This window comes from Odontesthes bonariensis, chromosome 18 (genome assembly GCF_027942865.1).
Source record: "Odontesthes bonariensis isolate fOdoBon6 chromosome 18, fOdoBon6.hap1, whole genome shotgun sequence".
Classification (NCBI taxonomy): domain Eukaryota; kingdom Metazoa; phylum Chordata; class Actinopteri; order Atheriniformes; family Atherinopsidae; genus Odontesthes; species Odontesthes bonariensis.
Window position 1 is genome coordinate 21,537,233 of NC_134523.1, and position 21,133 is coordinate 21,558,365.

Genomic DNA, 21,133 nt, shown 5'->3' on the forward strand with positions numbered 1-21,133 from the left:
ACCCATTAAAATAAGCAAAAACGTATCCTTACAAGAGTAGGTAGAGCGCTGCTGGTATCCCTCAAAATCAACTGGTGCTCTTGGAGGGTGCAATGTTCAACAAAAAGAGAGGAAAGAATCCTAGGTCCAGGCACTTCAGTTAATGTTTTGGATTTTATATTGATGTAATAATGTGTTTGCTGCATACAACATACTTTTGATTAATTGAGCCAATAGTAATGATTTGGTATTGATCTATGGGATATATCTAATCACTCTGTGTAGTGTTTTTTTATGAAGAGAGCAAATTGTAGTCTATGCCTAAATCCTTCCTCTGTCTTTTATAAGTAAATTGACTATTCCAGGAACGGTGTATGTAGGCTTATGTAGTTAAAAGAGACATCTATCTAGTTTAGAGAGACATCGATGCTTCTTATACTTATATCTGCCATGTTGCCATACTGTGGTGCTTACCACTGCCTCTTGTGGCTTGGAGTAGGCCTACAAGTACTACACCTGAGGGCAATCATATAATTAGATACCTGTTTGCCTCTGTAACACACACCCTGATGAAGGCCTTAGAGCCGATACGCGCAATCAACTGAAGTGCCTGGACCTAGGATTCTTTCCTCTCTTTTTGTCAAAAACGTATCCTTGCTTGGAAATTATACCTCTTTGGTGGATGCTGGTGAGCTCCTTACCAGTCACCAATTAATTTGCTTATTGTAGAATCTTCCAGAAAGCTGTTACTTCTATTTTTTTGGCATCAAATATTGAATTTGTTCGTTTTCTAAATACAATAGAGTTAGTCAGTGAAGATACTGTAAATCCCCTTTTAAAATTTATTTGGTGTCAAGGAATATTATACAAGGAATTAACAAATGACGTCTAAGTTTTAGAGCATTTCTGTATATTTCCCAACTTTTCTGGAAATTAAGTCTGTATTTCTTACAGATGGATATTAAAAAGAACTGTATGATGCCAAATGTGGAATGAGTTATAAAAGGAAAGCTGAAACTGAAACCCATGTAGATTTGTAGCAGTTGGCCGGTGTTTACATTTATACATCTTCAGTATCATTAGTGTAATTAAAACAGTGTATAATAAACTGTTGTTAATAGAAGCAGTACTCTTACACCAAATGATGCCCTTAAAAATTTGTAAAAGATGAGTCATTACAAGTTACAGGCAACTTGTTTTTGTATTCCTTTGTGTGATTTATTGCCATGTGTGTAACAGATGGGTGTCTTGGCGGCAACCATAGTGATCTTAATCCTTGGTCTTGGACTTGGCCTTGGACTGGACTTGCAGAGATGTAAAAACAAAGGTACTCTCAGACAAACACACAATCATATGAACACATACCAAAATACACAGCCAGGCCAAAAAATAAATAAAACAAAGCAACCCAATAATATTAAAAAAAAAAAGTGTTCACTAACTAGGAATTTGCTGCGGCGTAAGGTTCAAACATGTAACATAGGATAAAAAATAAAGAATAAAAATATATGAATATAAAATGTACAAGGTGTGTACAACAATACACAGTATCCAATATACAGAGCAACAACAGTGCAGCTTCATTAGTGCAATTTTAATTATGGTAAAGTGACTGGGGCAGGTTATGAGGTGATTATGAAGTGTTCATAAGTCCGACTGCAAGGGGGAAAAACTGTTTTTGTGACGGGAGGTTCTAGTCCGAATGGACCGAAGCCTCATGCAAATAGTCCATGTGCAGCGTGAGAAGGGTCAGCTGTGATCCGACCTGCTCGCCCCATAGTCCTGGAGACGTGCAGCCGATCACCGGAGCGAGACACAGGCTGCAGTCTGGGTCTGTCCCTGTCGGAACTGACCATGAGCTGCTCGGAACGGAGTTTTGTGAAACTGTAGTCCGTGAAATGCGCAGCGCAAAGGAAAAGTCGGCGGTTGGGGATGCTGTTAAAAATAAATAAAAGCCATTGATCGCGAACATTGCTTTCCGGGGGAAGAATATGTAACGATCGTAGTCCGCTTTCACAGCCTTGGAAGGCTCACCTGTTCCTGTTTCTCGCCGAAGGGGCGTGTCTGAAACGGAGTGGCTGTGGACTTGGGTGAGGGGGGGGCTATTTCTGAAAAAGTGACGTCACTTTTTCACAAAAACGGATAGGGGGATATATATTAAAAAGGGGAGTACTTGAAACAGAGGTTCTGACGCTTGCTGGCACTTCGTGTGTACTCCCCACAGCGGGGAGACTCAGGACTAACACCAAAAACGGGAAAAAGACGATTTTGATTCTCTATCCCATTTAGGTAACCAGTCACTGAGGCATGATGTTCAAGTTCAAACAAAAAGAAACTTCCAAAGTCTAGGAAGATAAAGCCCAATAAAAGACACATGCAAAGAGAAAACTGAAGGACTGAACAGAAAAGTACCCTAGCTAAGGAAACTTACAGATTGCACCAAAACTTCACTTTGATCCAATCTCCCATCCTGTGTGTGCCCAAGGCAACTCTGGAAAGAAAAAAACTCCCGTTTAACAGGAATAAACCGCTGGCAGAACCAGGCTCAGGGGTGGTCATCTGCCTCAACTAGCTGGGCTTTGTCTTAATTTATTAACTCCCTACGTTCAGTATCATTTTATGTTGCAGTCTAATGAGCAGGCTCGTAATGCCAGCTTTTTATGTTATGTCATGCCTGTAATCCTACACAAATCAAATATACTGTTATACTTCTATTTACGCCAGATGATAGATATTCTGTAAAAAGCTAAATGTACAAGTGATAAACTCATCAGGAAAAAAGCTAAAGACATTTGCTGAAATTCAGGAGAAAGTTGCAATTTCAACTTCCATTAACATCAACACTGAGATGTGTGTTAGAGCGGAGAGTGTTTTGTTCAAATGAGCGGTCTGATAGAAAATTCAAAGCAGTTTGAAAGGAAAAAAACAGCTGAACCATACAAGATGGTAAGCAGTGTTCAAGGAGGGTCATTACAAAAATGACTCTTTATCTTCAGGCATCGTTTAATTGTGACACAGTTCAGTAAAGTGAACACCAAAGCTAGAACAGAGCCCAAGAATCCAAGACCTGTAATTGTGGACAAAGGTCAAATAGAAAGAGGTGCTCAACGTATCGCATAAGCCAGACAAGTCCGAAATGGATTTCTTGGAAGTAACTGAAACAACTCTTTCATCTATCCATCCATCCATTATCTTTGGTTTATTCAAGGTTGGGTTGCGGAGGCAACAGATCCAGGCATCCCTCTCCCCAGTGAAACTCTCAAGCTTTTCCTGGGGGATCCCAAAGCGTTCCCAGTTTAGATGGGATATGTGATCCCTCCAGGGAATCCTGAGTCTGGAGGGATCGTCACCAACTGAAACAACACATTCAAATTAAATATTTACTATCACTTATGGCAGATCTACTTACCTAAATCATTGCTTTGACAAAATGTCACTCAAAAATGTGTTTGTGCCATGTCTTCCAGTCATCCCCCACACTTCATGCAGGAATAGATGCTATGAGCCCTTTGACGATGAAATCCCTGGCTGCAGATGTGACACGAACTGTAATACCACCAACAGCTGCTGCTATGACTACCATGACATCTGCACTGCTCCAAGTTAGATATAATTTTTGAAGTTGCATCTTTCCTTTAATGTCTTTGTTAGTAATAGAGTTTAGCTTTGTTCCTCTTTATTTCTGGTCTTTGTCCAATACAGTTTTGGCTCTTTATCAATCCAATGAATTAGAATAGAATTTTAATTCAAAATAATTCTAGTAAAATAAAGCAGGTTTAACTGTAATTGAACACAAAAATAATTGCATCTGTTGTATCATGCAGTGTTTTCTAACTCAATAACTGTTCCCTTCAGCCCAACAATGGGAATGCACAAAACTACGCTGTGGTGAAAAGAGGCTAACGGAGAGTAAATGTCATTGCTCTGACGACTGTCTGTCTGCAGGAGACTGTTGCACAAACTACAAGAACATATGCCAAGGTGAGACTATAATGACTGCAAAGGCATCGTATGTTTAACATAAATACAGTTAATAAAGAGTGCAGGTGTTATACACTATGTCCTCCTTATGCAACATGCTAGCTGTGCAGATCATCTGTTGAATATTTGCATTCTCGTTTCAGCACTGATTTAAGCCTGTAAGAATGACTTTCTTTTTCAACATTATGGACCTCTTGGCAGGATAGAGCTAAATAATTCATTTATTCATTTCTTTGCATTGGTGTGTACTGATTATGCATTTTCTAACTGATTACAAATATGATACTAATACAGATTATTTGGATTAAACATACATTGATTTACTTTACATTTCTCACATTGTTAAATCCTCCTGAGAACAGTACTATATGATTAAAGACTATTTAAAACTGATCACTGATGACTGATAAATTATAACAAGTACTTATTGTCCAAGGACTTTTCACCTTTGTACTTCACATTCAGCCTTTGCAAAAACTGATGTTTAGGATAAAGTAAAGAGAGCATTTCTTACAAGATGGTGCTCCCATCCCAGCATGCATGGCTGGGAGGACAAAGGAATTTTTCAGTCTGTTGGTCCTGCTATTTGGGATGAGCAGCCTGTCGCTGAACATGCTTCTCTGGTTGCTGATGACAGTGTGCAGAGGATGACTGGCATTGTCCAGCATGGCCAGCAGTTTGGTTTGTGTTCTTCTCTCTGCTACTGTCGCCGGAGTCCAGCTCCATGACGACCACAGAACCGACCCTCGTGATCAGCTTTTCCAGCCTGGATAGGTCTGCCTTAGATATGCTGCCATCCCAGTACACCACAGCATAGGAGAGGACGCTGGCGACCACAGACTGGTAAAACATCCATAGGAACTTCCTGCAGATGTTAAAGAATCGCAGTCTCCTCAGGAAATACAGTCTGCTCTGGGCCTTCTTATACAGTTGCCTTGTGTTGCTTGCCCAGTCCAGCCACAGCCTGAGGTATTTGTAAGTCTCCATGACCTCCACCTCCTCTCCCTCAATCAGGACTGGTCTCATCCTTGGTTCGGCCCTCCTAAAGTCTATGACCAGCTCCTTGGTCTTTGAGGTATTGAGCTGCAGGCTGTTTGTGTGGCACCAGACAACGAAGTCCCTAACCAGACTCCTGTACTCCTCTTCTTGGTCGTCCCTGATACAGCCCATGTTTGCTGTGTCATCTGCAAACTTCTGGATGTGACATCATTCAGAGTTGTAGCAGAGGTCTGGGGTGAACAGTCTGAAGAGGAGAGGGAACAACACAGTCCCTGTGCAGAGCTCCTCGGCAGATAGTATGGCTGTAGGCTAACGGCTAGTAGCTCCAAGTCTGGGCATCACAAAACTACCTTTACAGAGACATGACCTGTCATGTCTCCATGAGGATGAACAAGCTGCAACCGGTAAATCCGTTGGTTTTGCAAAGCGGACAGCTCGTCTATCTCATTAGGCAGCGAGTTCACATTTCCCATTATCATGGAGGGAACTGAAGGTTTATAGTCTGTGTGCGTTTGTGCAAGATAGTTGACCCCTGTTCGTTCTTTAAAGTCTTTAAAGTCCAATGTATCCATGGGTCACCCATAAAAAGAACCTCTGTGAAGGAGTAGGAAAAAAGTAGAGCAAAGTAGTAAGAAACAAACGTGGTGCTGCAGAGTGACCAGAAGGCTGCCGTCTCTCTACAGCGCCAGGATGAACTTTATGCTGCATTTCCTATTTTGGAATAAATAAAATATTATTTAATTCAGTTCAGTCACAGTGGGTTCATATATGTCATCCTCTATGTTTACTTACCTTGTTTTTTTTTTATAAATATTGTGGTTTGCTGCACTGATGAAGATCTCTACAGTAGCACAGATGCATGCACTGAGAGTACGCAAGAATTGTTTTAAAGATTAGAGTTAGTCATCAACAAGGATAGTAGCCAACTCAGTCACTCCTTCTGCTCCGTCTCAACTCTCATTTTTCCAGCCTGTTGTGCATACAACACACCCTGATGGGATTTAGGGTCTGTTACTAATGAAGGATACAATCCAAAGTTACAAACAAATAGAGAGCTCTCTGGGCATGAAAAGTGAAAATGAGACAGTGACTGTGATGGTTTATTTTTCTGCATTTAGAACATATCTGGTTGCCACAACAAAGTCACAAGTTAAAACCTTGCTGGTTGAGTCCTATGCTGTGTCCTGATTGTCGTTGCACATGCAGGAACATGGGCAAAATCCCATGTGCCAGCATAGCTCTTTGCCCCTGAATTGCCCCTGTGATGGACTGAGTCCTTTCAGGGTATATCCCACTTGTTCCCCAATGTCAGCTGGGATAGGCTCCAGCACCCCTCATTCTTGCGCAGGATTAAAATAAATGAACAGATGAATAGCCTTGTTAAGAGTAATGCTCTCCACGTTTTGGCCTTAATTGGCTAAATAAAGCAACTCAGGCTGTGTTGCCCCTTCACAATATATTAAAATATATCAATTTGAAAATAAATCTTGCGTTGAAAAAACCCTGAACCATGAATACGTTGAAGGTAATCCTGCCAGAGCACAAATCACTTTAAGCATCAGATTTCTTTTTTTTTTTTTTTTTTTAACATACGACACACAGTAAAATAAACAATGGGGTGTGCAGTAGTGACATACAACAGTCCATCTCTATATTTTCTACCTTTTGCTGTAGGTGAGGGAGAGTGGGTGGACGATAAATGTGAGGACCTATCAACCCCAAAATGTCCTGCAGGGTAAGTTCTCAAACTTTGAAAGGTTTATTATCGCTTACATGAGAATTAGATATGCTCTGTTATGTGATAACTTATTGATATTCTTTGATTTGTTTGCCTGAAAATCTTTTACCTGAAATCTTTTTACTGACTGAACCTTTTACCTCAATTTTCAATTCATTGAGTTGCTGGAACCTGTCCTTGTGCCTGTTTTCAAAAATATGTCTTCCCACATATTATTTTTAAATTGATTTTAAATTTAAAATACATTTTATAGGGGACATATGGATAAATCACTTATTTCTGTTCTCGGGAGCATTTATTTGGGTGTTTGAAGTCACCAGCAAGGGTCAAACTCCCCAAAAACATATCACTGGCATTTTTTTTTTAAGTGCACCTTTGTTTGAAAGTTCCTCATTCAACGAAACTATTCAATTTTCATTTTAAAAGTATATCACCAGTTAAGTTCACTCCGCCTCCTCTGCTAAGCCTCCACCTCTAAGCCCCGCCCACATGTATCCACCTTGCTGGACCAATGAAGCCAGTTTCTCTTGGAAATGTCCCATTGTCAGCTGTACAGAGGAGCGTAGAATTAGCTAAAGACTATGTGCAGCAACCACTTTTCATCAGACTGATTCAACAACTCTGTCCAGTTCAGCGCCAGACTGAAGTGAGTAGCTGCTGACTTCACCAAAAAAAGCACCTGTTGAGCACCTGCAGTGTCTCCACCTTGAAAACAGATTGGTAACGAAGAGGTGTGACAAACAGGAGAAAAGACAAGAGGCACTGCACTTAAACCAAAAGCTATTATGACCAAAGCCTGTCTCATTCATACAGATAAGACCTCAGAAAATTGTGTCAAATTGTTATCTTTACGGTATACTAATAATTAGATTTTTCTACTATTCAAGAAAATCATTACCAAATTATTACACAATTCCAATGCTGTTGTTGCATTAATATCCCATTTTTGTTGAATAATACACATAACATCCAATGGCAAATTTCACACATGTCAAAGGGATTTGTCCCAATGGGTGGGTTGGCAGGACATGGATCCAGAGGTGTAAGGCAAAACTGGGTTTATTATTCAAAAACAAAGTTAACAAAAGCCGGAAGACAAAACTAAACTGTGGGGACAAAAACATGAATGTAACTATGACAACACACAACAAAAGACTAGACATGGCATGGGGAAAAAAAGCACTTATCTTAATCGTGGCATGAGGGGTGAAAAACATAAAAAGGATTTAATTTTTGACAGGGCAGCCTGGGAACTAAATACTAAACTGGGAGTGATGGGTGAATGGGTGCAGTTGGGGACAATGAAAAACAGGTGACGTGAGTGAAAACTAATGATCTGGCATGGGAAGTGAGGGGAAAAACAATGGCAAAACTAAAACAAAACATGAACTCAGAAACCAAGACATAAACAACCTAAAACATGATAAAACATGAAACTAAAAACATGGGGTGACAGGATTTAATGAGAGTTTTTCCCAACTTCATGAGGATCCTGTTTTTATCCAGTGAGACCAACTCGATCTGATCAATGCATTTATATTTCTGTTTAACTGGATCATTTCTTCCTACTATATTGTTTTTTTTTCATCACAGCTTTAAGCAACAACCTCTGCTCCTTGTATCTTTGGATGGTCTGAGGGCTGAGTACATGCAGACGTGGAGCGATCTCATCCCAGTTCTGGACAAACTCAGTTAATGTCGTCCCACTTTTTACTGTCTTCTACTTTTACTGTTGACATCTTCAGGGCAAAAGAAACCCATCAATAACAACCCTTTTTTATTTTTAAATGTTTTTTAAAATGTTTTTAAAATGTAGAAAACAGAATAGAATCATTTTCACATCTCACAATCCGCTATTTAATTTAGTGTTGGACAGCAGCGTGATGATAGACCCCATAGGGTTAAACAGTATTTCCAGTCATTGCGCATGCGTATGTAGCCATGGCATTTGGTATTTATACAAACATATCCAACCCCCAAATGGAGGGTATTTACTCATACATTCTGACAAAGCTTTAATGCCTGTAATTGTTTCCAGGGTATGGCTTCAAAGAAAACATATTAAACGTATTTGTCTTCTTTTCACACTGCAGGAAACTGTGGAACATCAGCTCCGTACATGCAGGCAGCGTTTCCAAGCAAGACTTTTCCTAATCACTATACTATTGTAACGGTGAATGCACTCATTATGCTGCACATAAAGCCAAGTGTATATCTGCTCTCCTGGCAATTTGCACAATTTACTGTTCTGTACATCTTTTGAAATGATGTACTACACTGGATTAAATAGGAGCAGGTTTTCCGAATGTGTTTGGCCACCTCATTAAAATGGATCGAAAGGGAGAAAAATAGGAAAGGCAGTTCACATAGGGTGAATGGTCTGTTTTGTTATGGTTTGACTTCTTTGAGGATTCTCTTCTGTGTGTCAGACGATCCCTTTTTCCAAGAAATTTCTCTCAATGAAAAAACAAATGTTCAGAAGTGAGGCAAGGGAAAAGCAGTTGTAATGTTTACTCTCACCATGTGGCAGTGAAATTAAACACTTACTACTGACAGACACGGATTATAACTGAAAAATTACAGGCATATTTTGACAAATGAACCACTTCTTAAGAAGAATCAACCCACCCTAACATCAGTAAATAGGAACTCATCTCAAAAATGCTGATAACAGATACCTTTTGTAAAGTGGATGAGATTCTAAGATGTGTCATTTATTTCTCCCCTTCCTTTTTTTCTATTTTCAGGGTCTCTATCCAGAGTCAAACGGTTTGATTGACAACGTTATGTACGACCCAGTGTTGAACGCCACTTTCACCCTGTCAGGTCCAGAGAAAGACAACCCTGCCTGGTACCTTGGACAGCCTGTGAGTCCTGTTAGATTCACTGTCAGTGACACAAGCAGATACAGATCAAGTAAAAAGCTGAGTTTCTGAAAAATGTATTTTGGGTTATTGAGACATTTAGGAAAAATGTCATCTTGATGATAATTGAATAACTCTATACAAGTGTCCTGCAAGTGCTTCATTTTTTTTTAAGGAAACAAAACCATTCCAATTTCATTTCATGGAGGGGGGACTGTGTAATCTGTGCTGACCCACATTTCAGTGAATATCAGATCTCTTGTGGCTGCAGATTTGGCACACAGCAAGGTACCATGATCTGAAGTCTGGGACCTTCTTCTGGCCAGGATCAGAAGTCAAAATCAATGGAAGCTTCCCAAACATCTACCTGCCTTACAATGGGTAAGGATATCATTCCTGTTTTTCATTAAGAAAGAATGCAGGGGGAACTAGACTGAAATGTCACACTCTGCCAGAGAATATGGCATCCCAAGTTACTGACTGTATAGCTAAAACTGCCAGAGTGTACGCGATCCCGTTCCACTCTTTTTTTCCAATGAACCCTTGCTGAATGCATTTGAAGGTTAAGGAGTGACAGGAATAAAACTCTAAATAGGTCAATCTCGACACTGAGAGCAGCGCAGTGTAACTTGGTTAGTGTCATTTTGTCAGTGGAGTGTATCGATTTTTCTATTTTGATTTATTTTTTCTTATCCTTACCACAGCCCCCTTTCTCACTTTGCCATCCCTCTAATTAACAGTTTTGTGTTGGACACTTGGCACGCTTATAACCTGGCCAAACTTTACTTTTTGTTTACCTATATTCTGCAGTCCATTCTCAGGTGTAACATCTTAAATGCTTCTAATAATAAAAGCTGACATTTGTATATCTTGTGGACATTGTTATGTTTTACATGTGCTAATATAGCGTTCCTAGTTACTCATATTTATACCCCCCAACCGACCGATCAGTGACTGACCAGGACCGAATTCCCAGGCCATTTCTTAGCTGATTGGGTCTGAACAGGATCCAAACTGGTGCAACAAATTGGTGCTGCAGTTCTTTCAATTAAATAGTAATAGCTCAGTAAACAAAGTCAAACATGTTTTCATGACCTAACTTCCCTTTTGGATAGAGTATGGCTGCAAAAACCAACAAAGTATCATGGGATTTCATTTAACTGTTACAAAAAATATTTTTTGTGACTTATGGTCACTTTCTGATACTGTTGTGGGACTATACTCTGGCTGCATTTTATGAAACTGTTATGTTTCTAAATGAGAGGAGACCAGTTTTAAACTGTGAAAAAGTCCATATGAAGAAGTTGGAGTTGGTTGATAGACAACGATCAGCTTTGAGATCCAAGTTTGTTTCATGTCTGACCTAAAACTCTATCTTAACCTTTACTTTAACTTCAGCTATTTTCTGCCTTTAGACAATAAACATGGCCAGTATTAGCTGATCTGATTGAGTAGACACAACATACTCATTTGAAAAAGTCCTAAAGAGACTCCAGTTTGTTTTTTTGTTTCCAGCTGGCAACTAAGCTGTTAATTCCAGCATTATGTAACATGGCCAAAGTTTCAGTGGGGTTTATTAGGAAACATTGTGGCAATACGGAGTGTGGAGCAAGTAAGAGATTAAAGGAGAATTCCGGCATTTTTACAAACATATCCCATCTGTTGGAGACAATTTTCATGCCCGCTGCGCAAAGTTGTACGATTGCGCTGATTTCCATTAAAGCGGGCTCTATCGGGAAAGCTTTTAACCTTTCCTGAGGCTCTTAACGTGTATCAAAATACTTTTTACCGAATTGGCCGTGTTGTCAGCAGCAATACAATTCGACCCAGGGGCTAACCATACCATTAGCTAGCACAGACATTATACATTTTGAGATTTCAAAAACAGCATACTTACCTTTCTCAGCTTCCGTGTTCCACAGGCGTGCGCACAAATTAATCGATCGCCGAAGTCATACACTATAGTATTCCAAAGTACTGTCTTCCTCTGTGGTCAGTGCAATACAATGTCCACATCTGCACCACCATGTCTCCCCAATGCGTGACCTAGCAGCAGCTCCCGTTTCTGGATCATCGGTTTGAGCCATCCTCGCTGCATCTTGTCCCAACAACTCTTCATCAGTGTATTCTGGTTCAAAAAGATAACCCCGACCATCAAACTCGTCAAACTCTTCCAGTCCAACATCAGAATCTGACGAACTATCCATCTCGAAATTGCTTCCAATAAAATCCCGAGGAGGCTGCACGGTGGTGTGGTGGTTACCACCGTCGCCTCACAGCAAGAAGGTTCCAGGTTCAACACCCAGCTGGGGCCTTTCTGTGTGGAGTTTGCATGTTCTCCCCGTGTATGCGTGGGTTCTCTCCGGGTACTCCGGCTTCCTCCCACCGTCCAAAAAATCATGCATGTTAGGTTAATTGGCATCTCTAAATTGTCCGTAGGAGTGAGTGTGAGCGTGCATGGTCGTTTGTCTTGTTTGTCTCTGTGTGGCCCTGCGATGGACTGGCGGCCTGTCCAGGGTGTACCCTGCCTCTCGCCCATTGACTGCTGGGATAGGCTCCAGCCCCCCCGCGACCCGACCGACGGATTCAGCGGTATAGATAATGGATGGATGGATGGAAAATCCCGAGGGTTCTTATCTCCCGCAGCTGAATAATGGGCGATGGTGCGCTCCTTCAAGCAGTCATGTGACACGTCATGACATCACGGCGAATATGGGTGTTGAAACGAGTCAGTTGTTCGATAGGAAACAATAACAAACATGGCAATGTGTAGTTCGGTTCCCGAGGGTCGTTTTTGGTGGACAAAAAGACAATTTTGAAATACTATAGTGTATGATTTCGGCGAACGATTGATTTGTGCGCACGCCGGTGGAACACGGAAGCTGTAAGTGCGCTGTTTTTGAAATCTCAAAATGTATGTCTGTGCTAGCTAATGGTATGGTTAGCCCCTGGTTCGAATTGTATTGCTACTGACACCACGGCACATTCGGTGAAAAGTATTTTGATACACGTTAAGAGCTTCAGGAAAGGTTAAAAGCTTGCCCGATAGAGCCCGCTTTCATGGAAATCAGCGCAATCGGACAACTTTGCGCAGCGGGCATGAAAATTTCTCGCGTTTTTCCCTTTGGCAAACTTTCCTTGGTCTCCAACAGATGGGATATGTTTGTAAAAATGCCGGAATTCTCCTTTAAGGCTTCAGAGGACCTGAGGCCTAAGACCTAATTTCCAAATTCACTAACTCCTGATGGAAACATAAAATTATACTTTAAAAACATTTCATTTAAACATACAGCTCAATAACTTTCTATGTGGCTAAACATTTGTTTCCTCTTTTTTAAATTAAACACTATTCTTAATGGCAGGTGAATCTTTATTGGTATTCTAGTGAGGGTTCAAGTGTTTCTTGAATTCCTTTTAATAAATCTACAGTTGTCTTTCACTGTTTATGCCTTAAACTACACTGTCAAAAATGAATAAATTAATCAATAATCCAGTCCTGTGGGTGAGATCCTGCCTTGTTCAAGGACCTAAACAAAAATCCCGCATCAGCCCTCAGAGTGACTACAGACATGAAAGCCCCAGAGAGACTTTTATTAGCTCACCTAGTTAAGCAAGTGAAACCTTTAGGGACACACTGTGGATTTTTGGAGGACCAGGAGTAAGCCAATTCTATAAATTTTTCTGTTGAAATGGAGCAAGAAAAAATTTCATTGAGACCTACATACTAGCCTGAGAATTCCCATGCTGCTTTGCGCTCGATTTCATTCACACTGCAAAGGCATTCTGGAAACCACCGCACTTATTTTTGCCTGAGTTAGGGAACCAATCACAGAACAGGGGGGGGGGGCAGCAAGACGATGATGACGTCTATGTGCGACACCGAAGCTTGTAGAGTGTTAATCCAACATGGCAGCAGACACAACGTTACCGTTCGATGCAGCCTTAGAAAGTGTTTTAAGTAGCTTAGAACGCAAGTTTACTTTTAAAAAAGAGCAACATTTGGCGTTGAAAGATTTCATTGCCTTCTTCCTCGTCGAATTTCTGTCGCTCTACATACGTCATCTGGTATAAGTGATACAATTGGCTATGAATCGCGCGCAAAGCAGCATGAGAAGAACCAGACGCCATTTCATAGACATTCGTAGCGCCCAATAAACGGCTCTAGGCATTCGTAAACCACGCCTCAAATACGAGAAAATGCACACCTAGTTCCCAGACCACCATCTCATCGAGATGTGGACTCGTCAGCCAGGCTACCTACGTACATTTTTTTGTACAAAATAGGGTTTTTTGTTTAGTTTGTTCTATATAATGGAGGATATGTCAAAAAATTATCTTTTGGGTTCAATAGCCTTAAAATTTGGATGCATCTCTTTCATTCAACTCTGACTCATTTCTTAGGCAAGAACAACAATGCAGCTCTTCGTGTTTGTCATAGGTTTCAGTGTGGTTGCTCTAACATTACCTTCTGATTTTCCGTTCCAAATGATATTCCTTACCCAAACAGTTTCTGAATCATGCTTCATGTGCTCAATTGCACAGTCTGGATTGAAATGTGTCACTTGGGTTTTTATGCTTTTTTGAGACTTTTTACTTAACCAATCCCTTTCTTTTGCCAGTAAAGTGCCATTTGAAGAAAGGGTATTTACTGTGCTGAAGTGGTTGCAACTGCCAGACGATGAAAGGTTGGTTTCTCCCTTCCAGGACATCAAATTAGAATTGTTGTTTAATCAAAATATTACTAATAATAATACAAATTACCTTTCTCTCAGGCCAGATTTTTACACATTGTATCTGGAGGAACCTGATAAATCTGGACACAGCTTTGGTCCGGTTAGCGGAGGGGTAAGGTCACCCTATTCAACTATAGAATGATAAAGAAACAAAAGAATCAGTTCATCTTTACTCTTTTTACTGTCTTTCAAGCCCGTTTTCTGATTGTAATCATTGTTTGATATTCACCTGGACTTCACCTTAATTCACCAAGTCAAGCATACAGTAATTCCTATTGCCACCTTAATGCCATCCATTATCACTAATGATAAAAAATTTTAAATGAAAAAAGTCCATTTATAGCCACTGCAAACTTTCATAAATCCTAATGAGACTACTGATAATACAATTAAAATTATTAGCACATTAACACTTTTGAAAAGTCCTAAGTGGTCTTTTGAGAGTTTGCCTTCATATAAAGTTAAAAATCCATGTACACAAATTTGTTGGATAACATTGACTGTTTTGGGTCCTTTTGCAACCAAATGATCAAACCTATTGTGATCAATATGGCCTTCTATAAAAATCTATAACTTTTGTGTACAGGCCATACACAAAAGTTGTAGATTTTAGCCATCAACAACAACAGTTAAAATGTAGAGAGCTCTTAAAAATTGCAATTCATAGTTCTAATCACACGGACAAGGCAGTCATTATTTTTAGTCATGTCTTGTCTGCCTCTGATGTTCCACTGTAAAAGGTTTTGTAATAGCCACGGATTGTGTACCATAACAGTATTGGAGTCACACACAATCAAACTTTAATAACTGCTAAAGTTAGTTACATAAATTTGAAAATAGGTTGTATCTGATATCAAAAGCCACATATCGAAATCTAAAGGAACCAATGTACTTCAAATGTTTGTATTTGTCTAGTTGTCTTTTTTAAGTTGCTCTCGGGATTTGTCTTTTTAGTATTACTTTGGTCAGTTTGTCTTGCATCCCCGTGTGTTTCTTTTTCCACCATGTCACGCGTAACATCCTCAGTTTTTCCGTTTGATCAAAAGAACAACTTCCACATGCGTCAGCAACATAATCAACCACAGCAGTAGACACATCCTCATTATTTCTCCCACAGTTTATTCAGCATACAGCATATACTTTGATCAACATTCAGAAAGTCTTTGTCAGAGCCTTATCATTACCAACATCTGGAAATTATCTGGATGCAGTTTAAAACTTGTTTTACTCCTTAAGAATTGATCTGAGGGGTTTCTTCCTCCAAATAATGTATTTACAGTAAGTTAATCGTGTGATCTTAATGTAGTCCAACAGAATTTAGAAATAGAAATACTTTAGGCTTTAGAAAATAACACTATTTTGAAGTTGAATTTGATATTACTTTGCATCATGTTTCTGATAGCTTTTTAAGTAAAGATATTTCACCAGCAGCTGAGTTCATCTCACTTGTTTCCTGCAGATTATTTCATCAATCCAGGGTGTGGATAAGATCATGGGTCAGCTCATGAATGGCCTCAAGCAGCTTGGCCTACACCGCTGTCTCAACATCATTGTTTTGGCTGATCATGGTAATTCAAAATATACATAAAAATGGCTTAATTTTTTTTAATCAAATAAAACTAATGTGCCATTATATGAAAAGTCATAATAGATGGATGAACATCTGTGTTTTTTCAGGCTTGTATATGTTGTATGATGTCAATATTTTGAGACGACATCAAACTTTTCAGAAAATTAAATAGGTGTATCTATACCTTAAAAATTGTTCCTGATTACGTTAGTCAAATATCCTTATTAGTGGTTCGTATTCATTTTGGTTGTCAAAGTCAAATTATTTTTTTATAATTAATTCTTTTTATTTATATAGCACATTTCATGTACAAAAAAATTCAATGTGCTTCATATAAAATAAAAGCATTGCAGCAGGGAGTGGAAGAAGCATTACAAATACAAAGAAGAATATAAATATATAATAATAATAATATAAAAGAATATAAAGAGAAACAAATAAAATAATTAAAATTAAAGTAAAATGATTAAAAACAAGCAACAGTCTAGATAAGTCAATAGACAAATGATAACACAAGCATAGACACATGAGAAAAGAAATGTTTTAACCTGGATTTAAAAATGTCTACATTTGGTGAAAGTTTAATCTCCACTGGCAGTTTGTTCCACTTGTTAGCAGCATAACAGCTAAATGCTGCTTCTCCATGTTTAGTCTGGACTCTGGACTGGACCAGCTGACCTGAGTCCTTGGATCTAAGAGCTCTGCTGGGTTTATATTCTCTGAACATATCACAGATGTATTTTGGGCCTAAACCATTCTGGGATTTGTAAATCATCAGCAGGCTTTTAAAATCTATTCTGTGACTGACTGGAAGCCAGTGTAAAGATTTTAAAATTGGTGTGACGTGTTCAGATGTCTTAGTCCGGGTTAAAGCTCCAGCAGCAGCGTTCTGGATGAGCTGCAGATGTTTAATGCTCTTTTTGGGAAGTCCAGTTAAAAGAGCATTACAGTAATGGAGTCTACTGCAGATGAATGCATGGATGAGTTTCTCCTGGTCTTTTTGGGAGAGAAAACCTTTAATTATGTTGATGTTTCTGAGATGGTAAAAAACTGCCTTGGTGACAGCTTTGATGTGGCTGCTGAAAGTCAGATCTGAGTCTATCAACACTTCAAGGTTACGAACTTGGTCAGTGATTGTAAGGTCCCGAGTCTCAAGATATTTACCAATGCTTACCCTCTTCTCTTTGCTACCAAACAGAATGATCTCAGTTTTGTCTTCATTTAATTGTAGAAAATTCTTTCTCATCCAGGTGTTTACTTCCTCCAGACACTGACACAGTACGTCTGCTGGGCTGCAGTCGTCCGGTGACAGAGACACATAAAGTTGTGTATCGTCTGCATAACTGTGATAATTGATGTTAAAGTTCTGTAATATCTGACCCAAAGGGAGCGTATACAAGTTTAACAGAAGAGGTACAAAAATTGACCCCTGGGGGACTCCACAAGTCATGGCCACTCGCTCAAATTCATAGCTGCCAATTCTAACAAAATAACTCCGGCCTTCTAAGTAGGACCTGAACCAGTTAAAGGATAAGACCAGTTTTTTGACATTGGGCCCTTGATTTCACATTATAACATGATGTTCTACTCACCCCTGCTTGTTGTTGGTCATTTGGAGCTGTTCCGAAGATATTCGCGAGGCGTCTGGCTGCTCTCTTGAGATATTCGGCCATGAAACGGTTTCCTATGGGCAAGCTTATACAGACACAAACTATGCTGTTTATAATTTATTAATTACTGTACACTAGCACTGATAATGTGGAGGTGCGTCGCTTACTTAAAAAAATCCGGGTTACTAATTTTAAATTTTAGCCGAATGAATAAATAGGCAGCAGGTCTGTGGGCTGTCTGTGGCAGTAGCACGACGAGGATGTCAGTAACACCCACTTTACGACAAAAAAATCAAAATTACAGTAACCCGGATTTTTTTAAGTAAGCGACGCACCTCCACGTTATCAGTGCTAGTGTACAGTAATTAATAAATTATAAACAGCATAGTTTGTGCCTGTATAAGCTTGCTCATAGGAAACCGTTTCATGGCCGAATATCTCAAGAGAGCAGCCAGACACCCCGCGAATATCGTCGGAACAGCTCCAAATGACCAACAACAAGCAGGGGTGAGTAGAACATCATGGTATAATGTGAAATCAAGGGCCCATTGTAAAAAAAACAGTCTTATCCTTTAAGCACCGCTCCAGAAAGTCCAACCCAGTTTTCTAGCCTGTGCAACAGGATTCTGTGATCTACAGTATCAAACGCAGCGCTGAGGTCCAACAGAACCAGGACTGAAACATTACCAGAATCAGTATTCAACCTGATGTCGTGTTTTGTGTGTGAGTTTTATACATACAAGAGAGATACGATTTTTCTTTTCATAATATATTGCACAGTAAACAAAAACTGACAGGCATCTGCAACAACTCAAAGTACAAACACAGAAACTATAAGAACAATTAAGGTAAATGGTGCACTTTCCCCCAAAAAAACTAAATTTCGCACTGATTTGAAACCCTCTAAATTCCTGTAAAATGCCTACCAGAATCCCACAACATCATGAAAAAAGATGAGAGCAGACAGGCCAGAGTATGTTTGTATACCGTAACAAGAAAAAATTAAAGCGGAAATGTTTAGATGTTGCTAATCAACTTCACTTGGTATTATGAAATGAGTCAATCTGCTCCAGCTGCACAAAAACCTCAGCCACCGCAGAACCACAGTGCTCAAGTTAAAATCAGTTGGTCTTAACCAACTTCAGAGCATTTGTTTACTAAGAAATATAATATTTACTGACTTGCGTATATCAAGAAATAAAAAAACAAAGATAAATACTGAATGAAAGCATTGTGAAAAGGTGATTAATTGGAATTAATTCCTCTTCTAAAGAAAATTCTCAAGAAAACCCATGAAACTTGATATTCATCATGTAATTAGACTGTTTCTGGGAAAAAAAAAATCTTAACTGGAATAGTGACATAAATTATAATTGCAGTTGATGGAAAAAAACATGCAAAACCACTTCCTTTTTCCACTTACTTCAAAACTATGTCAGAAGTACGTGTAAAACAATGCAAGAGACTAATACAAAATAAAAGCTGAATGGTGTTACAGGTATGGAGGAAATAAGCTGCGACAGGAAGGAGGCAATGCAGGAAATGGTGGGAGATACCAGCGATTACGTGGTATCTGAGGGGCCATTTGGACGCATCAGAGCAAAGAATGAAAACACAGTCTGTGAGTAAATCTACAAAGAACAAAAACTCTTAATGCACATCATTAACAGCACTGACGAATCCAGGAGACCCCCACTGGAAATTCTGAAGCACTAGGTGTCACAGGTGACGAGGAAAAGGAGAAGATTAAAGATGCCAGGAAGGAAGACAAGGACCGGTGATGTTGAAAACTAAAGCTTTAATGAAAATAAACCAAAACTGCCAAGCAGTGAAAGAAACTACAACGAATCTGAATCTCAACAGAACAAGAAAGAACCATGTGAGGGACGGGGACAGGAACATCATTCATACATACATACATACATACATACATACATAGAAACAACTGAAATGCATTGATCTGGCAAGGAAGAAATTAAAAACAGGATCATATATACCATGTGGAGTGGAAGAGTGGAAGTGGAACCAACAGAAATTAACTGTGACTGTAATTACCAAAATAAAGCAGGAAGCAGCAAACTCGTAAACATGCACACTGGATATAACATCGATGAACATGAATGCTAAATTGATACAAAGAACCCAAGTTGATCCAACCGAAACTAGGACATAGAAAAAATAATACATAAAAATCCAAAAGATCATGACATGAGGACACAGTAGCCCCTTTCACACTAGGTGCGTTTATATGGACACGTTTAATCTGATTAAATGCACGTTTAAACCGGTAAAGAGATTAAATATGCGTCATGTAAACAGTCAAATAATCTCTTTAAATATAAACGGGTTAAATATTTAAACCGATTACAATAGGTGGTTTGGACCGTTCATATAATCCTATTGAAGGAGGAAACTCCCCATATATACAGGCGCACCTGGATAAACCGATTATTAGAACACGTTTCATGGCACTGCGCAAGTGTAAGGGCGCGCGAGATAAAGTTAATAAAGACTGTGTAGTTCTAGTAAAACGGCAGATAACGGAAGATATCGAAGTTAAAATGACGGCGACGGTGAAGAAGAACAAAAATTGGTCGGGGGAGGAAACGGTGTTTTTATTTAAAACGTTGCAAGAGCAAAATATCATGTCAAAACTGGACGGGAGGAAGATGAGGAACTCGGAAATCTTTAATGATGTCCACACAGCCTTGAAAGAGGCAGGGTTTGACCGGTCCGTTGACCAGATTAAGTCAAGATGGAAAGCCCTGAAGGCCGCCTACTCCAATGCCAAAAGGCAAAATGGTAAAAGCGGATCAAGCCCGGCCAATTTCGTGTACCAGACGGAAATGCACGACATACTGGGAGGCAGACCCCTTTCGGACGTCAGCCATGGTGTCGATGTCGGATTTGAGCAGGAGATAAATGTTACTAGTAAGTAGCCAAAGATCTTTTTTCTATGTGTGTAGCACCAGTATGTAGGCTATAACAGCCTGTCTGACCAAGAGTGGAAGTTAGCCTGTGTCACCACAACCCGCTACATGTTTTAAGTTGTCCATACAACTAATAAAATCAAACCCATTAAATCCAACTGTCCTACCTGAAATCGGTGTCTCGGTCACAGGAAAGCTCACAATTATGACAAACTAATCCACTTGGTTTACGAAGATGAAGCAACTGCAGACGTGCTAGCATCCTCATCAACTGAACAGTTGTGCACAATCCTCTCAGTTGATCCGTTTCTTCGGCAGATGTCATTTTTAACGCGTATTATGTTTTGTAAAGAAGAGGCGTTGTGTAACATAATTTAAAATCAAACAGGGCATTAACATTAATGGCAGGCAGGCAGGCAGAGTCATACGTGGCTGGCAGCATCAGCATCACATTCTTCTTCCTTCATAGGTTCCCGTACTCCAGGGAGTTAGAAAAACAAACCGACAGCCTCACGCGACCAAATAGACATCTTTGCGTGCGAGTTCTAGTCGGGATTTTAAATGTTATTTTATTTTTTTAAAGAAAAAAAACAGCACCTCATATTTTCATGTAACACAAAGCAAAGAAACAGCTCAGACATACTGCAACATTTGTTAAAACATCGTCCTATCGGATTAAATTGCTGTAACGTAAACTCGGAAGAAATTTAATCTCTTTATTTGTGGCTC

The 21,133-nt window shown here is 39.5% G+C and overlaps 1 protein-coding gene across 1 annotated transcript in view; it reads left to right on the plus strand.

Moving 5' to 3' along the window:
* Window positions 1–533: 533 nt before the first annotated feature.
* LOC142367260 (venom phosphodiesterase CdcPDE) overlaps window positions 534–21,133 on the plus strand; it is a 48,270-nt gene continuing 27,670 nt past the window's right edge. The window contains exons 1-12 of the mRNA XM_075449242.1: window positions 534–1,306; window positions 3,447–3,581; window positions 3,835–3,960; window positions 6,634–6,694; window positions 8,291–8,388; window positions 8,791–8,870; window positions 9,445–9,564; window positions 9,833–9,942; window positions 14,181–14,246; window positions 14,334–14,406; window positions 15,754–15,862; window positions 18,973–19,095. Of these exons, the coding sequence (XP_075305357.1) occupies window positions 1,219–1,306; window positions 3,447–3,581; window positions 3,835–3,960; window positions 6,634–6,694; window positions 8,291–8,388; window positions 8,791–8,870; window positions 9,445–9,564; window positions 9,833–9,942; window positions 14,181–14,246; window positions 14,334–14,406; window positions 15,754–15,862; window positions 18,973–19,095 (1,189 nt within the window). The 5' untranslated portion in view covers window positions 534–1,218. The remainder of the gene's footprint in view (window positions 1,307–3,446; window positions 3,582–3,834; window positions 3,961–6,633; window positions 6,695–8,290; window positions 8,389–8,790; window positions 8,871–9,444; window positions 9,565–9,832; window positions 9,943–14,180; window positions 14,247–14,333; window positions 14,407–15,753; window positions 15,863–18,972; window positions 19,096–21,133) is intronic.